Source organism: Cannabis sativa, chromosome 1 (assembly GCF_029168945.1).
Source record: "Cannabis sativa cultivar Pink pepper isolate KNU-18-1 chromosome 1, ASM2916894v1, whole genome shotgun sequence".
Classification (NCBI taxonomy): Eukaryota; Viridiplantae; Streptophyta; class Magnoliopsida; order Rosales; family Cannabaceae; genus Cannabis; species Cannabis sativa.
In genome coordinates this window covers 52,526,560-52,547,002 of record NC_083601.1, presented here as the reverse complement: position 1 = coordinate 52,547,002, position 20,443 = coordinate 52,526,560, and the positions used below count along the sequence as shown (strand labels likewise).

General features: G+C 32.2%; 2 protein-coding genes and 1 long non-coding RNA gene across 3 annotated transcripts; 1 reads left to right on the top strand and 2 right to left on the bottom strand.

The window, feature by feature from the left end:
• Nucleotides 1–7,255: 7,255 nt before the first annotated feature.
• On the top strand, nt 7,256–7,603 carry LOC133035101 (uncharacterized). Its single transcript, XM_061110812.1, has one exon. The coding sequence runs from the start codon at nt 7,256–7,258 to the stop codon at nt 7,601–7,603; it is 348 nt and encodes a 115-aa protein (XP_060966795.1).
• Nucleotides 7,604–7,830: 227 nt separating this feature from the next.
• On the bottom strand, nt 7,831–9,898 carry LOC133035097 (uncharacterized). Its single transcript, XM_061110806.1, has 5 exons — nt 9,781–9,898; nt 9,437–9,704; nt 8,690–9,378; nt 8,077–8,594; nt 7,831–7,987 (listed from the first exon to the last, which is right to left on the bottom strand). Exons 1-5 carry the CDS (start codon nt 9,850–9,852, stop codon nt 7,849–7,851), a joined length of 1,686 nt encoding a protein of 561 aa, XP_060966789.1. The 5' UTR covers nt 9,853–9,898; the 3' UTR covers nt 7,831–7,848.
• Nucleotides 9,899–9,948: 50 nt separating this feature from the next.
• Nucleotides 9,949–14,801, bottom strand: LOC115702212 (uncharacterized). Its single transcript, XR_009685752.1, has 3 exons — nt 14,329–14,801; nt 12,202–13,032; nt 9,949–10,641 (listed from the first exon to the last, which is right to left on the bottom strand). It is a non-coding gene; the product is annotated as an uncharacterized LOC115702212 (long non-coding RNA).
• Nucleotides 14,802–20,443: the final 5,642 nt, after the last annotated feature.

Here is a 20,443-nt window from a genome sequence, read left to right as displayed (position 1 = left end):
TGGGGACTTTTGCCGCAATAATCCCATTTATTATTAATAACTCCTAACTAGCTAACTTGAGTTGAATGAGAAGATAAATTTAAAAGTACTATGCATAATTAAAATGAGAGAGACTACATTATTTAGCCTAAATGATTTTGGTTTCAGTTTTGGATTTAGCCTTAACGTATGTATCTCAATTGCTTCATTATTGTTTTTTTTGTATTGTTGTGGCCTTTGCTATTTTCTTTTTTATATTTTATCTATTATTTTTATTATATATAGCGTATATTATATTCATTTATTACTTAATTAATGGTGAAAAATTCTTAGACATTTATTACTTATTCTTGCCAGGTAATAATATTTGATGTATACAGGTAATAGTAGAAGAAAAATAAAATCTCTAAAAAAGAAATAGTAGAAAAGAAAGAAAAAAATATATATATTTTTATGTTTTTTTTTTTTGTAATTTTAAAATTTAATTTATTTATAAACATTTATTTACGTATGGCAATTAAATTGTATCACGGGTACACCAAAAGTACATAAATAGTCCACCATGACAGTTTGTGTTCCAAAAAATAGATAAAAATATCAAAATGCTAATAGAACCCGAGTTTTGTCGCCAAAAAATAAATTTTGATAGTTAATTACTAGTTAAGATAGAACTTTTAAAAATCTGTTCTCTTTCACCTATTTGGTTCTTCTTCTCTACCACCTTGGCTTTGTCTTTCCTCCAAGCTTGTTGCAAGGTGACGGAACACATTGTTATGATAAACCCGATCACTTTGTGGCATCTATGTTCAAAATAAAATTGTGTCAAAAATTAACTATAAAAGACTAAAAAAAAAATAGTAGAATGTGAGAAACCAATTAGTAAAAACAATTAAAATAAAAACAAACAAATAAAAACCAGTTTCCTAAAATAATCAAATAAAAAAATTGAAACTTAAAACTCAATTATGAACAACAATAAAAAAACCAGTTATGAAAACTATTTACTTAAAAAAACCAGTTATAAAAATAATAAAATAATGTGTGTTAGAAACTGATTATTAAAAATAAAACAAAAATTGTTGTTCATATATCTTACAATAATAAAATTGATTTTATACAAACTAAAACATATACAATAACATCATAAAAATGGAGCAATCCCATCACAGAACAGTTAAAACCTGGGAAACCAGTTTCGACCCTGTAAAACTAGTTTTGACGCTATGAAAATCATAAAAATAATAAATGTTAAATAATAAAGTTAACTGAAACCAGTTTCATCAAATAATTAAATGAAAAATGAAAAAAAAAAAAAGAAAAACACATACAAAAATACAAAAAAAAAATATTAATCACAAATATAATCATACCAATAATTTGAAAATAAAATATAAGTGTAAGTTTCGAACCTAGATCTAAAAAAAATAAAAAGAGTAACTTAAAATTAAAAATTTGTAATAACATTATAAAATAGAGCAAACTCATTACAGAACTCTCAAAATATGTAAACCAGTTTCGAACAATAATTTTTTTAAAAAAAAAACACTAACAAAAATAATCGAAAACAACACATAAAAAAAATTTAAGAACATAATATAAATGTGAAAAACCAGTTTCAAATTTAGAAAAAAAAAATAATAAAAAGAAACTTAAAATAAAAAAAAAATTATAAAATGAAGCAATCCCATTATAAAACCTTTAAAATTTGTGAAACCAGTTTCGAGCCTATAAAAAATAAATTATTATTTATATTTTTCTAAACATTCCTAAGAACATATAATATCACTTTGAGATTCATATTATAGAATTTGAAAATTTATTATTGAATTTGGAGGAATCATGCTTTAATAAATTTATGTATTAATTAAGAATAAAAGCAGAGATTTCACAAAATTCTTCTTCTCTTTCTTTCATAATTATATACACAATATGAAAATTACAGATCAAATATTCCAAAATTATGTAAAAAAAATAAATATATATATCAAGTTAGGTTGATCGGTAAATAGAGATGGAATTGGCCGAACCTTTGTGGTTTTGGTTAATAGGAATAAACTGTTGTTTTTGAAGGCATAACACACTGTTGTTGATCCTCTTCAGTTGATGTAAACTTCAGTTGCTGTAAACTAAGGTGATGGTGGTGGTGGTGGCAAAACTTGTAGAGAAGGCAAAAGGCAGTGGTCGAGAAGGGATTTAGTCGCCGGAGCTACCACTGATCGGTGGTCAGAGAGAGAGAAGAAAGGAGAGAGGCAGCTACTGAGTGGTGTGGCCTTCGGTTTCAGTCCGATTGGAGAGAGAGAGAGAGAGAGATTGAGAGAGAGAGAGAGAGAGAGAGAGAGAGAGAGAGAGAGAGAGAGAGAGAGAGAGAGAGAGAGAGAGAGAGAGAGAGAGAGAGAGAGAGAGAGAGAGAGAGAGAGTGAGAGAGAGAGAGTAACGTTTAGGTTTAAGATGATTCCTTTTATGGGATTTAAAAATTAAATTTAAAAAATGTGGTAAAAAAAATACCATAAAAAACTTTAAATTTGGACAAATGCCATATAAGAGTGGTAAAGTTAAAAAAGCCATATTTATGAAACTTTTTTATAGAATCCCATATATGGTGTAATTTTCACTTTGAAAAATCAATATTTATGTAAATAAAGATTTATAGAATTAAAAATTTTAAAAAGAAAACGTAAAAATAGAAAAAAGTTGAAAAAAGTGGTACAATGGGTAATTTCCCTAAATTTTATATTTTTTAACAATTAACTAAGTAAATTAATTTTTTGACGGTAGAACATATCAAACTCACATTCAAGTGTTATAATGGACCACCCACGTATACTCTCATTTACACGTGTCAAGTTTTTAATAGTCCACGTGATATTAAAATTATTTTACAATATAAAAAATAATTTAAAAATTATCAAAATAAAAAATATATATCTTATTTATATTTTTCTTTTCTTTTCCTTTTTTTCCTTTTTCATCTGAACTAATTAAAAAAACATATATTCTTGACACACTCTCTCTCTCTCGATTTCTGATCATCTTCATCTTCTCCATGAAGCGTAGCTAGCTGCCGCCATTGCAATATCTTCTCCTTGAAACCGCGCACCAGTCCCTTAGTTCTGACGGAGAAGGGTTCGTGACATTGGCAGCAAGTTCGTAACGACGAAAGCTTATCGATGATATGGGGAGAACTTTCTGAATCAGATCTGAAGGTAGAAGATGAAGATATATGTTTACGTGTATTTTGCCGTAATTAATTCTTTTTTCTTTATTTATTTATAAAAATGTAAAAAGTAGAAGGATGTGCAAAAATAAAAACTTATAATTTAAGTCATTTTTGTTGGTGTAATCTTGAGACCCAGAAGAGATCATTTGTCTTTTTGGTGAGTGGAGATGGCAGAAGCAAGAGCAACAGGCAGGCATAAGACAGTCAGAGGCCTAATTTGCTTTGAAGAAATTGCAGCATGGCTTTGAGGACTCCATCACCTTCACTAGCTCTCCTCTCCTTCGAACAACACGATTTCATCACATGGGAAAACAACCTCACCTAATGTTATTTAGATCGTTTCATCAATCAAAACAAAAGAAAAAGAAAAGTATATCATTTGTTATGAAGCAATTAATAAGTAAGTATTAATGGGGTTTAACAAGACCATACCTCAGCCTGACCATCTGTAAGAATGTATATAACATATGCCTAATCAACATGTTAAGAGCAATGTAAATGGCATTATAAGTAACTACATAGAATGTATATAACACAATACTGTACATACTAGTAATATATGGGAAATTTGAATTTCCATGCTTAAATAACCCATATATTATTCCCCTAAACTAATACTATACATAATTAATTTTATATGACACTTTTTGTATTTTTCCCATAATACCCTCCCCACCTACATCTACCCACTCCAACCTTTTTCTCATCAATTCAACAAACAAAATCCCCACCCGAAAGCTTCCACAACCACCAAAAAAATTTTCTTCTCTTCACTCATCACTAAAAGCTACAACCTTCCACACTACAAGCTACCACACTAATCCACCACATTAGAAGCAAGAACACATACAAGCTCCATCAATGGGTAAGTAATTAATTTTATTTTTTTTTTCTAAATCTTGTTTGTTGTTGTCATATTTAATTAAGAATGTTGTGTTTGATGATTGATCTGTGGATTGTTGCTGTTATTTTGCTATTTTTTCTGTTATAATTTTTGCTGCATGTGAAAACTGGGATTTTGCTGTTTTTCTGCATTTTTTTTCGTCGGGTCCGATGGGGCCCGATGCTGGCCCGATGGGTGGCCCGATGTGGGAAAAAATTTGTTGACAGGGGTGAAGACCCGATGGGTCCGATGGTCGGACCCGAGGAGGGTCCGATGTTTTTTTCTTAATTTTTTTTATTTTTTGGAACACGGGTCCGATGGTCGGATTTATTTTTTTTTTGAATTTTTTATTTTTTTTTAAATTTTTTAATATAAGGTCCGATCCTTGTGGGGTCCGATGGTCGGACCAATCGGACCAATCGGACCCTACGGGATTTTTTTTTATTTTTTTAATATATTATTATTTTTTATTTATTATTATTAATTTATTTTATATTGATTTATTATTTGTGTTATTAGTTATTTTTTTATTAATCATTATTAGTTATTAATTATTATTTTAGTTAATGTTTTACGAATTATTTTTTTTTTAGTTATTTTATTAACTATAAATTATGAATTATTATTAATTATTGTTTATTTTTTATGGTTTGAGTAATAATTATTAATTATATTTTATTATCAATTAATAATTATTTTTTAATTATTAAATTTTTTTATTATGAATATTAATTATTGTTTTATTATGAATTATGAATTATTATTTTATTATCAATTAATTATTATTGTTTTGTTATTAATGATTAATTAAGATTTTTTTTCGGTGAGATTTTTGTTGTAAATTATAACTGTGTTTTTTTAAATATATGTGACAGGTTCAACTGTTAATGCGTGTGTTATGTATAATGGTGTTTGGGAGTTTGATGGTAGAGATTGGGTTTATAAACGGGGCGACAATTTGACATTTGACATTGATCCAAACCTCAGCTACTCAGGTTTGGTTGATGTTTTGTACGAAGAACTGGATGTCGACAAAGTGGAGTATGACTTGAAATTGGAAGTACATTACAAGTACAAGAAAGGCTTTGAGTATCGCCCTGAAGTTATTGGAAATGATAAGCGTGCAAGGTACTTTTTATCTACACTTGCGAAGAAGCCAGATGAATTTACTCCTTTGTTTGTGACTTTGTTAAAGAAGAATGTTTGCGTCGATCCTAGTCCCACACCAAGTTTTGTTAAGGATAATCGTAGCGAGGTTGGGAGTTTTGTTGGTCCAGAAACAAATCCAGAGGTGTTGGTTGCAGATGTATTACCTGAATTAAACAATATGATGCCGAGTGCTGATATTGTAGCACAAATGCCGTTCATCGATGGTTTTTTTAATGGTCCAGACCCTGAATGTTATGTTGAGGGCAATGATGGCGTGAGAGACGACCAAGGTACAGAGGTCCCTGCTGCTGTACCTTTGAACTTGACTCCACTATCGTACCAAATACCACCGAGGCCACCGACACGGAAAAGAATGCCCCGTAGAGAAAATTGCCAAACACCTGGTACTAGTAGTAGTCGTCCAGGCGAAACCAGTCATGCTAGAGGAACTACTGACAGTACAGGTCCTAATAATGGTAGAGAGACCAATGATATTAGTGGTCCTACTGATGCTCGAGGTACCAATGTGACTGGATGGAGCGATCCATTTTCTTCTTCGACAAGTTACGGTAAATTCAAGGAGAAAATGTATACAAGAGAAGACATCGAGGATCATAGTCATTATATATCTACGGGTGGCACACCAGGCGGGGAGTTACATGTGGGAAAGTTTTTTAGAGACAAAGAGCATTTAAAGATGGTTGTTGGCCTGTATGCAATGAAGAAAGGGTTTGACTACTACGTTAGGAAGTCCGGTACTGATATTTGGTACGTCACATGTAAGGATACAGATTGTGGGTGGAGATTAAGAGCGAAGAAGAACGTACTTTCTAACATGTTTGAGGTGAGTACATTTCATAATGTACATACATGTTCCCTTGATCTTCGAGGAAAAGATAACCGTCAAGCATCACCTGTAATAGTTGCCCATCTAATTAAGGATAAGTTCACAACTGACGGCTCGGATCAGTTGCCCTCTGATATAAGAAAAAGTATGCACAAGGATTACGGGATCCAAATGAGTTACGAAAAGGCATGGAGGTGCAGAGAGAAGGCAATACACCTGTCTCGGGGTACACCTGAAGATTCGTACTCTTTATTACCTAGTTACTTGCACATGCTACAGTTGCGGAATCCAGGTACGATCACGGATTTTGTGGTAGAAGATGGTCGCTTCAAGTATTGTTTCTTCTCTCTGGGTCCTTCTATTCGGGGTTTAAGTTTTGTCGACCTGTTATATGCGTTGATGGGTCTTTCTTGAAGACTAGGTATGGTGGGCAAATGTTGTGTGCAGTGGCTTTGGATGCAGGGAGTCATATCTTTCCGATAGCTTTTGCTATAGTTGACAGTGAAAACCACAATTCCTGGACCTATTTTATGAGAAAATTGAAAGAACGATTGGTGATGTTGAGAACTTAGCTTTTGTTTCGGATAGGCATCAAAGCATTGTTCGTGCTTTGGATATCGTGTTCCCTGATGCACACCACGGTGCATGCTACCACCACATTATTATGAACGTCAACCACAAGTTCAAGACTGACGTCTTCACGAATCACATTTACACGTGTGCGTACACGTATTCAAGATCAGAGTTTCACAGAGAATTTGAGAACATTCGGGCCATGAATCCAGCGGTTGCAAAATATATTGAGGAAATCGGATTTGAAAAATGGGTCCGGTCGTACTTTCCAGGGGTACGTTACAATGTAATGACGAGCAACTGGGATGAGAGCTTCAACAACACAACTAAGGATGCAAGAGGCTTCCCGATCACTGCTGCTGTAGCATTCCTGAGGTCCAAAGTCCAGAAGTGGTTTGCTTCACGAAAAGAAAAAGCTGACAAGTGGACGAAACCCCTAGCACCAGAAATGGAGGAGGACTTGACATTGCATTTTGAAAAAGGTCGGTATTTGAACGTTGACTCATGCGGGCCTTACACGTTGCAGGTTCACCCTGGAGGAACAGTTATGACCGGTGGCGTAGTGGACTTGCAGGAATATACTTGCACTTGCGGCTTGTTCTAGTGCATGAAGTTTCCTTGTCCTCATGCATGTGCTGCATCTCAAGAGCGAAGTATTAGCGCGTACACACTATGCTCGCCATATTACACAACTGAATATTGGAGGAGGACATATGAAGGAACAATTATGCCAGTTGGTGACGAGGATGATTGGGAATTGCCTGATGACATCAAGAACATGAGAGTTGGAGTGCCTGTTGAGAAGCAACCAGTAGGGCGACCCAAGAAGCAAAAGGTTGGAAGAATTAAGAACAACCGAACTGCTTGTAACGGTGAAAGGATTATCAAATCGCGAAATTGTAGCATGTGCGGTGCCAAGGGGCACAACAGAAGCACTTGCAACTACCGAGGTTAAAAATGTTATTTTAGTTTATTTGTATCGTGATGGGTTGGACTATTATGTATTGTTATTGAATTAATGTTGGACTATTTTAAACATTAGAATTTGTGATATTTTATGTTTACATAATTATTATAATTTGTTGCACGAAAGAAATGCGTAAAATTTGTATGAACTCTTGAAAAAACATAAACATACCAATAAAAAAAAAAACCATTTACATTGTTATCTTAATAAATACCAAATAAAAAAACATTTGTTCATGCTAAATTCTGGTAAAACAAATCTACACACCACCGCTCTCTAAATTTCTTCATATTCTCATCGTGCACATTATCAAACGTAGTCTCCAGCATACTATGCTCGATGTGCTCTATCACGTACATCCCGTAGTTACCGCTGTATGCGACAATAAAAAGTAAATGAATAAAAGTGTGCAAATTAAATTCAAGTTAAATAACAAAAAAAATCAATTGTAATTAAATTACCTTGTCTTTGTCTGTGGAACAACGGCCCGATCCATGACTTTTGAAGTGAAATTTCTGACCTGGCTCTCTGAGGCGGTAAGTTGAGGCAAGAGGATCATGTCATGACTCTCGAATAGGCCAGCCTGCAGCAGCAAATTTGGTAGTAATTTTTCCCACATTGCCAGGTGACAGTTCAATTCGTTCGGGGAAATCGATCCGAGGCTGGAGTCAAATATGTTCAACAACCAATGATCCAGATCTATCTCTAATGCCACCCAATGCTTTGCTCCATCGAAGTAGAGGGCCATATATATTCTCTCCTTGTTCTTCCAACTGGCCAAGAATTGACTTTCATCCCCTCGAATCAAATCTAATATGCTCTCGTCCCACTGATAGTTAGCCTGGTCATCACCCGCAGCTTCCCACCGAGCAATAACTCCTGCTGGGAAAATACACGGCATTATGACACATCTATTCGGGTAGGACTCGGGATAAAAGTGTTGACGCCTCCTCATCAAATGGAATGCCGCATCCAAATGCTAAAACATGAAAATTAAATATGTCAGAGTTAAATAAAAAAGAGTTAGATAAAGTCTTTAAAAGCAAAAGCAGTAAAAAAGTCTTAAAAACTTACATCGTTCCCAAGCCAAAATTTCGGAGTATGCAGTTCGAGGAACCAAGACGAATGGTGTCGACCGGTGAAGCACTCTCTCGGGTAATTGTTCCCAATCTGGTCGAGTACCCAATTGTGAAAAGTCTTGAGCAGCTTCCGATCAACCACTCTAAGTGGGTCCGCATTCACGAGTGTCGAAGTAGCCCTAGGCTTCTTCTTCATTTCAGTGTACTCAGCGAACCACCTAGGCCGCCTTCTCTTCCTCCGGTTCTCCATGACTTCTGGAGCTGTCTCTAACACCTGCACCTCAGAATCCTGAGTATCCCCGATGCTGGTGATATTCGTCTTCTCAGGTGTACAGAACATGTCATCATCATCCGGTTGGTAATCATTTGGGAGAATGAAGTCATCTTCCGGTGTCCGAGCCTCCTCTTCCGGTTGTGGCTGTGGCTGTGGCTGTGGCTGTGAATCTGCTGCCGGCCTTCCAGGATCTTGCAGGAGCGTCATTATGGTCTTCAACTGATCCATAATCGCTGTTTGTCCTCTTAGCAGAGCGGCCTGCCCCCTCTCCACAGTCTCCAACCTTGCCAAAATGGCAGGGTATACTGGATCGCGAGCCTCCGAGGTGCTGGGAATGGAAGCTGACGGGGGAACAGGAGGACCCTGTGACGCTGCAAGTGGGTCAACACCAGACCCATCAGGAACTGAAGCTGCATATGGGTCAACACCAGACCCATCGGGGCCGAAGCCGTGGAGATGGGTCAACACCGGACCCCATCTGGAACTGCAGGCGGTGCACGTGGAGGAGACGGTGGAGGTGGTGTAGAGTCTTTAAATATTCGGGCTGCCTCCGCTCGTTCTTCCAATGTGGAGGCAAGCTTTCGGCCTGGCTTCGCAAAGCATCCTGTGTTGGTTGCCCATCCTCACCCAACACAAGTTCCTCCAAGTCAACAAATAACGGAGGCTGACCCCCGGTTATGTAACTCACAAACTCAATCTCGTTCGGCCGAGGACATAACACGGAGTACACTGTCAACTGAAAAATATAACAAATATATTAATATAATATATGGAAATTAACATGAATTCAAAATAAAGCGTAACAAACTTACATTTTTAGCAAATAATCTGGTCACTTCATCCTTCCCGAGTGTAGTTTTCGGCTTACTCTCCCAGTTGACCATTCTCGGAAAGCCATGCGACCTCCTCACTGCATACTCGTTGCCCAACTGTAATATGGCCTCGTATGCCCAATACTGCAACGCTGCAAAGATAGCCGTAGGCTGAGTATTTTGCCTCCTTCTGAGTTACTCCCTTCTCAATCTTTTTCAACATCTTATTCTTCACATCCAAGTAATCCTTGTTACAACTTTCCATCAGCTTGGTGTAAGAAATCTTTCCCCAGGGATACTCGTAGAAGAATGGAAGGTTATCAACCATTCTTATCACAAAAGGAGGAACGGCAGTCTTCTCCTCCTTACCAGTGAGGACGCCCATAACAAACAAGGCCATCCCCAACTTGTAAACATCATCAGCTTCTGTGCAGCTCTCAAAAACTCTGCGCAGTTGGCCGAAGGTGATCGAAGCACTACCGTTGAAATATTCCTGAATCAACCGGTCAGAGCTTCCATTTTGTTTGATGTCTTCCTCGCAGTGGCCGGCAATAAGTTTAACCCGGTGACCAAGCCGAACTCCACCCTCCCAAATCTACATCTCTTCCTTCCCACATAGAAATGCACCTCGTCCGGCTTGTCAGATTTTATTTTGTGAAGCATCAACTGATGAAAAAATGCTCCAGAAAATTGTATGGGCGCTCTCTCGAAAAACTGTTTGAAAGGGGATTCCCTCACCCTGTCCAATAGGTTAAATTCTTCAAATTTAGCCTTAATCTTCGGGTAGTAGTAACTACCCCCGCGCCATGTGACACGGCCAGTGTAATGGTCCGACACTGGAATTATAAGATGTGCACTTCCCTGAAAAATAAAAACCAACAACGATAATTAATAATTAATAATTCAAAAATACAATTGGTAATATACTTACATAACCTATGTGGGAATAAAACATAATTAATAACCAACAACGATAAATAATTAATAATAAAACATAACCAATAATGAATAAAACAATAATTCATAATTAATAATTAATAATTAAACAATAATCAATAAAACAATAAAAATTAAAAAAAAATAATCAATAATTTATACTAAAACAATAATACATAAGTAATAAAATAATAAAAGATAAAATAATAATTAATAATTAATAAAACAATAATTAATTATTAAAAAAATAATAAAAAATAAAACAATAATTAAAAATTATTAAAACAATAAAAAATAATACAATAATTAATAATAAAACAATAATTAATAAAAAACCAATAATTAATAAAACAATAAAAAAAAACAATAATATAACAATAATTAATAATTAATAAAACAATAAAAATTAATACAATAATTAATCATTAATAATAAAACAATAATCAATAAATAATAAAATTCATAAGACAATAAAAATTAATACAAAAGTTAATAATTAATAATAAAACAATAATTAATAAATAATACAAATTTATAAGACAATAAAAATTAATACAAAAGTTAATAATTAATAATAAAACAATAATTAATAAATAATACAAATTTATAATTAATAATTAATAATAAAATGTTAATTAATAATTAATAAAAATTAATCATTAATAACTAATAATTAGTAAAAAATAATAAATAATAACACAATACAAATTAATACAATAATTAATAATAAAACATTAATTAATAATTAATAAAAATACAATAATTAATAAAACAATAAAAATTAATACAAAAATTAATAATTAATAATAAAACAATAATTAATAAATAATATAAAACAATTATTAATCAAAAAAAATAAAACAATCACTAAATACTTATTAATAATTAATACTAAAACAATAATTACTAATTAATACTAAAACAATAATTAATAAAACAATAAAAATTAAAACAATAATTAATAATTAATAATAAATTAAAAATTATTACTTACCAATAATTAATTAAAAAATACTTATTAAGTCATTAAAAATAAATTAATACCTAAAACAATCACTAAATAATATAATAATAAATTAATACCTAAAACAATTACTAAATCATTAATATTAAAAAAAAAAAAAATATTGGGTCCGATTGGTCCAATTGGCCCGATTGGGTACCCATCGGACCCATCTGTCCAATCGGACCCATCGGTCCAATCTCCCTGCCCATACAGCACAACAGTCTGAGCCCCAACATCGGACCCATACTCGGACACCCAATCGGACCCGACCCCAATGGGACCATCGGACCGACTGCACACCATCGGGCCGGCCTTCTTCCCCAGATCCGAAGGCCATTTTTCAGTCGGAATCTGAACCCCATCTTCACAGTCGGAATCCGAATCCCATTTTCACAATAAAACCTAAATCTAACCAATAATATCTCACAAACAAAATTAATCTTTAAATCCTTTCTAAAAAAACAAAAAAAAAACCATACCTTTGACATTGTCGATGTTGGGAGTTCGTCGAAGGTCGGGGTTGCGAGGGTTCGGGTTGCGTTGGTCGACTGTGTTCCCTGGTCGTTTGGGTGTCACGGGTCCGGCGAGCGAGCGGCTGTGTGGGTTTAGTGTGGGAAATCGGCTGAGAGAGACGAAGAGAGAGGAAGAGAGAGGCTGATTACAAATGAGAGGGGTAGTTTAGGAAAATTGATAAAATGGTCATATATTACCAATTTTAATAACTTTGCATTTAGGGGACAAATTTTTAGGTTATGTAAGTATAGGAATTCAAATTTCCCTAATATATATACCTTTGATGCTGATAAGTTACTTGGATGGCTTTCCATTCCATAGCAAATAAATGGTTATGAATAGCATATTGTTCATTCCCCTTGCATTGCATACCAAGGCCTCCAATTCCATGTTGCCCCATATCAGGAGACATTAATAAAGAGACAGCCTCAGAAGATGGATGAGCAATTGGAGAAATGGTTTTAAACTCTTTATCCAATTAAACACTGTAAAAGAGATATATGGTTCAAGACAAGAGTATTGGATTGCATATCTCCAACCTCAAAGTAATTAATTAAGAAGAGTAGAATAGAGCTTGAATCAAACGACCATAATCTGAGTCTGAATCAACAACATATGAAGAGGCATCTTCAATACTGCCATTTGAAGCAATTAAAATTGTATGTGAATTGTTGTTGTTGTCATCATTCACTACTAGTCACTGGAAGACAAGCCTCTTCTTTCTCTCTTCAAGTTGGAAACAATTAGCTCATACTCAATAGTATCTCAAAACTTGAGTTGAGGTGTTCATAGCTAAGCTATATAAAAGTAAGGAACATAAAAAATCATTAGCTTATGTAGTCTTTAAAATATCACTATGGGAATTCCAATTCTGAAAGCACATGAAGGGATTTTAATATGAAAAAAATATATATAATGTTCAAAAGTGATCAGAGAGAAAAAAAAAATTCTATAAACAGAATTACAACAGTAAATATTGGATTATTTTACCTATGCCACAATGGAACATGAAATTATAAGAAATCCCAACATAAGATATAGATTTTGTAAAACAACAAATACTTGTATTAAAGTTAAAAGGTAAAGGTACGTGAAAAAACACAATCAGAAACCAATAATCCCAACTAAGCAAGAACTTAATAATTTATTATGGGATAATTGCGGCAAAAATCCCCAAAAACTTAAGGTTGAGGACTAATCGGCATCAACCTCGTCATATTTATAAGTCCGTTGATACCCAATTTAACAGACCTGTTAAATACTGACAATAATGCCACGTGTTTAAAGTTATTGGGCCAACTCATAATTTTAATTAAAAAATAATTTAAAATTAAAAAAACTAAAATAAATTATTTAAAAAATAATTATTATTTTTTTCTTTTTTTCTTTTTTCTCAATTCTTCTCCGATTATTTTTCCTTTTTCCAGATGGTTTTTCTTTAATTTTTTTTCCTTCAGTCTTCTTCACACACTATATCACCATGACCATCATAGTACCACCACAACCACGAGTTACGAATTCAATCATCAATTTTTTTTTATAACCCATCAAGAAAGCTGGGTAAAAACTCAGATCTGAAACTGAATCTGTACCAATTTTTTTCAGGAATAAAAATAATTCACATATCTGATAAAATAACATACAATCGAATTCAAAAGCCCAAATCTGTTTTTGGGTTCTGCAACTTATATAGAGAAGATTGAATATTTACTTTCATAATTCCAACAACACAATGAATTGTATATCATTCAACCATAGCTATATTTGTTATATCTTATTAGCCTTATTCAATCTTTTTTTTATTCAAGTTATCAACCTTATCATGAGTGTGGGTGAATGTGTGTAGTGAAATCACTTTGCTTCTATATCAGAGCTGTGAAAAAACTATTAAAAACACACAAGAATGACATAGCAAAATCTACTCTATTAATGATAATTCCTTCAGAGCTACTAGATACAGAAACCTTGGGATTCCTTATACAAGAAATCAACATCCCACTTTCTAATTAATCGAAAAGAGAAGATTGAAGATCTAATATTTTTTTTTTTCAAAACCCAGAAAATAACCCAGAAAATAAAAAAAAAAACCAAACCTGAAATTAAACGATTTGGTACTCACTACCCAGCCCCAATTTCTTCATCCCTCTTCTTGGTGCGGTGGACGTCGACGATGGTGTGGGAGTGGGCTTTAGAGAGTGGTTTATGTTGGTTACAAAGAGCTCATCACTTTCGTCATCCATGGCACTCTCTGTCGACGAGATCTGACCAAAAAAAGTGGACTACCTCCGCTCGCCGTCGATAAGATCTGAACAAATCTACCGCTTCTCTCTCCCCGTGATGTTTGGGCCTTGTGTGTAGCTAAGTCTCACCCGCCATGGCTTCGACTTGGGCGTTTTCAAAGTCCGGCAAGCCAACCTTTAGTGGTGGTGGAAGGCAAGAAAGAAAAAAGATATGAAATAGAGCTTGCGAAAAAAAAATTGTTGGTTGAACAAATTTGGGTTTGTGCCTGCTCAAGGATAATGAAGAAGACTGAGTCAAAGAGAAAATAAATGAAAAACAAAAAAGAAATAAAAAAAATATTAAAGTTTTTTATTTATTAATTTTTTTTAACTTATTACTTTTATATTTTAGGGGAAAATTAAAAAGAAAAAGGGGATTAAATCTGGTGCGTCCACGTGTCACGTTAGTCATACTAACGGACTGAGTATGAACGGACAAACAACTTTGTCAACCTTGAGTATTTTCACCGCCAATTTTTGAGGTTCAGGACTAATCGGCATGAACCTCAAATTTTTGGGGACTTTTGCCGCAATAATCCCATTTATTATTAATAACTCCTAACTAGCTAACTTGAGTTGAATGAGAAGATAAATTTAAAAGTACTATGCATAATTAAAATGAGAGAGACTACATTATTTAGCCTAAATGATTTTGGTTTCAGTTTTGGATTTAGCCTTAACGTATGTATCTCAATTGCCTTCATTATTGTTTTTTTGTATTGTTGTGGCCTTTGCTATTTTTTTTTTTATATTTTATCTATTATTTTTATTACATATAGCGTATATTATATTTATTTATTACTTAATTAATGGTGAAAAATTCTTAGACATTTATTACTTATTCTTGTCAGGTAATAATATTTGATGTATACAGGTAATAGTAGAAGAAAAAAAAAATCTCTAAAAAAGAAATAGTAGAAAAGAAAGAAAAAAAAAAGAAAAAAATATATATATTTTTATGTTTTTTTTTTTTTGTAATTTTAAAATTTAATTTATTTATAAACATATATTTACGTATAGCAATTAAATTGTATCATGGTTACACCAAAAATACATAAATAGTCCACCATGACAGTTTGCGTTCCAAAAAATAGATAAAAATATGAAGATGCTAATAGCACCCGAGTTTTATCGCCAAAAAATAAATTTTGATAGTTAATTACTAGTTAAGATAGAACTTTGAAAAATCTGTTCTCTTTCACCTATTTGGTTCTTCTTCTCTACCACCTTGGCTTTGTCTTTCCTCCAAGCTTGTTGCAAGGTGACGAAACACATTGTTATAATAAACCCGATCACTTTGTGGCATATGTTCAAAATAAAATTGTGTCAAAAATTTACTAACAAATGAATCAAATACTTTACAAAAATCTATGTTTTATATAATTTTGTTCTTTTAAACAATCTTTTCTTAAAAAAAAATAATAAATAAAGAAAATAGTAATAACCTGATTCACCATTGTTTTAAAGTTTTCTAATACTGCTTCTGCATTATTGATTGACAGATCCATCTGAAGAGCCTTAAAAAAACAAAATTTATTCATCAATAATATTTTAAATCTAGAATTATTTGCTTCAAGTAGAGCTTATAATAACAAATGCAAAAGAATAAAATTTCGACTTTAATTATATACATGTATATCTACTAAACAACTTTTCAATTTCGTGATTGAATTGATTATATGATTTAATTTCTTAGAGAATCTATTGGGACTAAATTTAAAAACTATAAATACGTGGAACTCTATTCTTAAACGGAGTTCTAATCTCCAATTTTTAAAGCTCATACTTGAGATTCATAGTTAAGTTTAGAGAGAGAGTTCAAGATCATAATGAGTGTGTGTAAAGGAATATAATAGGAGTATCACTCTAGAAGTGATTTTCTATTTCTTTGTAATTATTCACTGTGTTGAGTTGTAATCTTAAGCTTATTCAATTGTATACTATATATTGACTATTCCTAATCAATAAAAGATCCATGATTCATTTATTCCCGAGCTAAGTTTTTCTTGTCTAATTTTAATTTTGTGATTGGTTTTAGTTTTGTTTATGCATTCTTTAATATTGTTACTGTTGTAACAATCGATTTTGAAGGTAATCATTCACTACAAAATCTCCAAGGTACCCTATTTCCTTTTAGTTAAGGAATATGTTTAGAGAGCATGATTAAATAATTCTGACTGTCAACTAGCAAACAAACTATTCAAAATTGACAAACCAAACCAACTCAACAAAACTCAAATTATGTCTAAATTTTCTTACAAAATTGATTTTTATTATCAAAACTCAAAACAGGCTAAAGAAGAGATGGATCATGAAGAAAGAGAGTTCACTTTTTTCTTATGTAATTCTAATAATTTTAAAGATCTTTTCATATATATATATATTGAAGATAAGATTATAATATAATTTTACCTGATTTTGTATTAGTGGCCGGAAGGGCATTGAATTTGAAGCAAATGGGTCTTCATTATTCATCAAGAATGGTACTTGAGTTTCATTAGTCACATGATCATCACTAGTATCATATATCAAACCACAAAATCAATATACATATATCATAAAATTATATAATGGGAGAAATTAATTAATAAAATAAACTTACATATTGAGTTGTTGCATGGAATTTGAGATGCCAAGTTGATCAGGATTGTTATTATTAGGAGAAGTACTAGAGTCTTCAAATATGTGTTGCATAGTATCACCAACAGCCTCCTCATAAAAAAAAATAGTTCCTTTAAGAATAATGGCACTTATTAAATCATCATCTTCTGATATTGGCAATAGTAAAAAAGAAACAAAAAATATATTTATTTTATGTCAATTAAATGTGTCATGTGTACACCATAAAAACATGAGCAGTCCACCATGGCCGTTTGTGTTCCAAAAAATAAATAAAAATATCAAACTGCTAACAGAATACGAGTTTTGTGCCAAAAAATAAATTTTGAGAATTAATTACTAGCAAGGTAGAACTTTTAAAAATCAATTCTCTTTCACCTATTTGGTTCTTCTTCTCTACCACCTTGGCTTTGTCTTTCCTCCAAGCTTGTTGCAAGGTGACGGAACACATTGTTATAATAAACCCGATCACTTTGTGGCATCTATGTTAAAAATAAAATTGTGTTAAAAATTTACTAACAAATGAATCAAATACTTACAAAAATCTATGTTTTATATAATTTTGTTCTTTTAAGCAATCTTTTCTTTAAAAAAAATAATAAATAAAGAAAATAATAATAACCTGATTCACCACTGCTTTAAACCTTTCTAATACTGCTTCTGCATAATTGATTGACAGATCCATCTGAGGAGCCTTAAAAAAAAAATTTATTCATCAATAATCTTTTAAATTCAGAATTTTTTGCTTCAAGTAGAGCTTATAATAACAAATGCAAAAGAATAAAATTTTGACTTTAATTATATATATGTATATCTACTAAACAACTTTTCAATTTCGTGATTGAATTGATTATATGATTTAATTTCTTAGAGAATCTATTGAGATTAAATGTAACAACTATAAATAGGTGTTTTTCTATTCTAAAAGGGAGTTCTGATCTCCAATCTTTAAAGCTCATACTTGAGATTCAGAGTCAAGTTTAGAGAGAGTGTCCAAGATCATAATGAGTGTGTGTAAAGGAATGTAATAGGAGTATCACTCTAGAAGTGATTTTCTATTTCTTTGTAATTATTCACTGTGTTGAGTTGTAATCTTAGGCTTTTTCAATTGTGCACTATTGACTATTCCTAATTGATAAAAGATCCATGATTCATTCATTCTCGAGCTAAGTTTTTCTTGTCTAATTTTAATTAAGTTCTAATTTTAATTTTGTGATTGGCTTTAGTTTTTGTTTATGCATTCTTGAATATTGTTATTGTTGTAACAATCGGTTTTGAAGGTGATCATTCACCACAAAATCTCCAAGGTACTCTATTTCCTTTTAGTTAAGGATTATGTTTCGAGAGCATGATTAAATAATTCTGACTATCAACTCAGCAAACAAACTATTCAAAATTGACAAATCAAACCAACTCAACAAAACTTAAATTATGTCCAAATTTTCTTACAAAATTAATCTTTATTATCAAAACTCAAAACGAATGAGAAGAAGAGATGGATCATGAAGAAAGAGAGTTCACTTTATTCTTATGTAATTCTAATAATTTTAAAGATCTTTTCATATATATATATATATATTGAAGATAAGATTATAATATAATTTTACCTGATTTTGTATTAGTGGCCGGAAGGGCATTGAATTTGAAGGAAAGGGGTCTTCATTATTCATCAAGAATGGTACTTGAGTTTCATTAGTCACATGATCATCACTAGTATCATATATCAAACCACAAAATCAATATATATATATATATATCATAAAATTATATAATGAGAGAAATTAATTAATAAAATAAACTTACATATTGAGTTGTTGCATGAAATTTGAGATGCCAAGTTGATGAGGATTGTTATTATTAGGAGACGTAATAGAGTCTTTAAATATGTGTTGCATAATATCACCAACAGCCTCCTCATAAAAAAAAATAGTTCCTTTAAGAATAATGGTACTTATTAAATCATCATCTTCTGATATTGGCAATAATTGGAAGTTTAATTGCATCGAATTATTATTACTTATTAAATCATCTTCGTAATATAACTCTTCAATTAAACCACCAACATCCTCATTAAGAATAACTTCATTATTTTCCTTATTATCCCATGTTGTTGATGGAAATTGGAAGTTTAATAATTATTTTTGAAATTCTTCCATATTCATCGTACTGTTAATATATAGATTTGTCTATTTATATACGTAGGCTTATTATTGATTTTATTTATAACATAGAGTAATGAGCAAATTCCTAATATACATGATTTGTCTATTTATATAGGTAGGCTTATTATTTCTAATTAGTTTTTAAAAGAAGGGTAAATACTATTTTGGACCCTGTGTTTTGCAAAAGTTACAGATTGGACCCTGTGTTAAATGACAAAATGGACACTGTATTTTCTAAAATAGTAAAAATAGGACCCTGAGCTTAATTTTTGACAATTTTTTTTTTTAATACAACCAACTTGAAGACGATGCTTAATACGAATAGATACAAAAAATGTAAACAGTTTTTTCATAGCACTTTTAGATCGGATTATAATTAAATTTTATTTTGACAAAAAATCAATTCAGGGTCCTATTTATACTATTTTAGAAAATACAAGATCCATTTTGTCATTTAACAAAACACAGGGTCCAATTGGTAACTTTTACAAAAGTCCAAAATGGTATTTACCCTTAAAAGAATTATGTTATCTTTTTTGACAAAAAAAAGATTATTATTTTTGAACTAATTAAATGTAAATAAATAAACTAAGTCAACATATGCTCAAAAAATAAGAGGGTAGTTTTGTGGGATGAGGAGATCAAGGAGGAAGAAGGTAGTGCAAGAATGCTCGATCGGTGGTTGGAGAGGTAAGACCCACTGTGGTGTTGTGCCATCGTCGGCAAAGCACATAACGAAAGAGAAATTAGTTGTTTCATCGGGTTGTGTTTTGGATCTCCACAGATCACTCCTCAGCGTCTATTATTATTATTATTATTATTATTATTATTGATTTTCTTCTTCATGCTTCTGTCGTTGATTTTCTTTTTTTCATTATCATATGTTGATTTATTTGGATATATTAAAATTTTATTTGGTATCATTAGTAAATGATTTTTTTTCCATGCATATTTTCTTTAATCTCTTAGTTGGAGTCTTTAATTTCGTGTTGCAGAGGTTTAGGCCTTGATCTGATTGGTCTTATTTCTTTATGGATACACCCCGAAGGAAGGGCTTATCGGATTCGGTGATGTATTGGACTTGTGGAGACTCTCAAGCCCCCCGTTGTTGCCGATGATTAAAGGTGGTAGTGAGAGTGGCGGCTTGA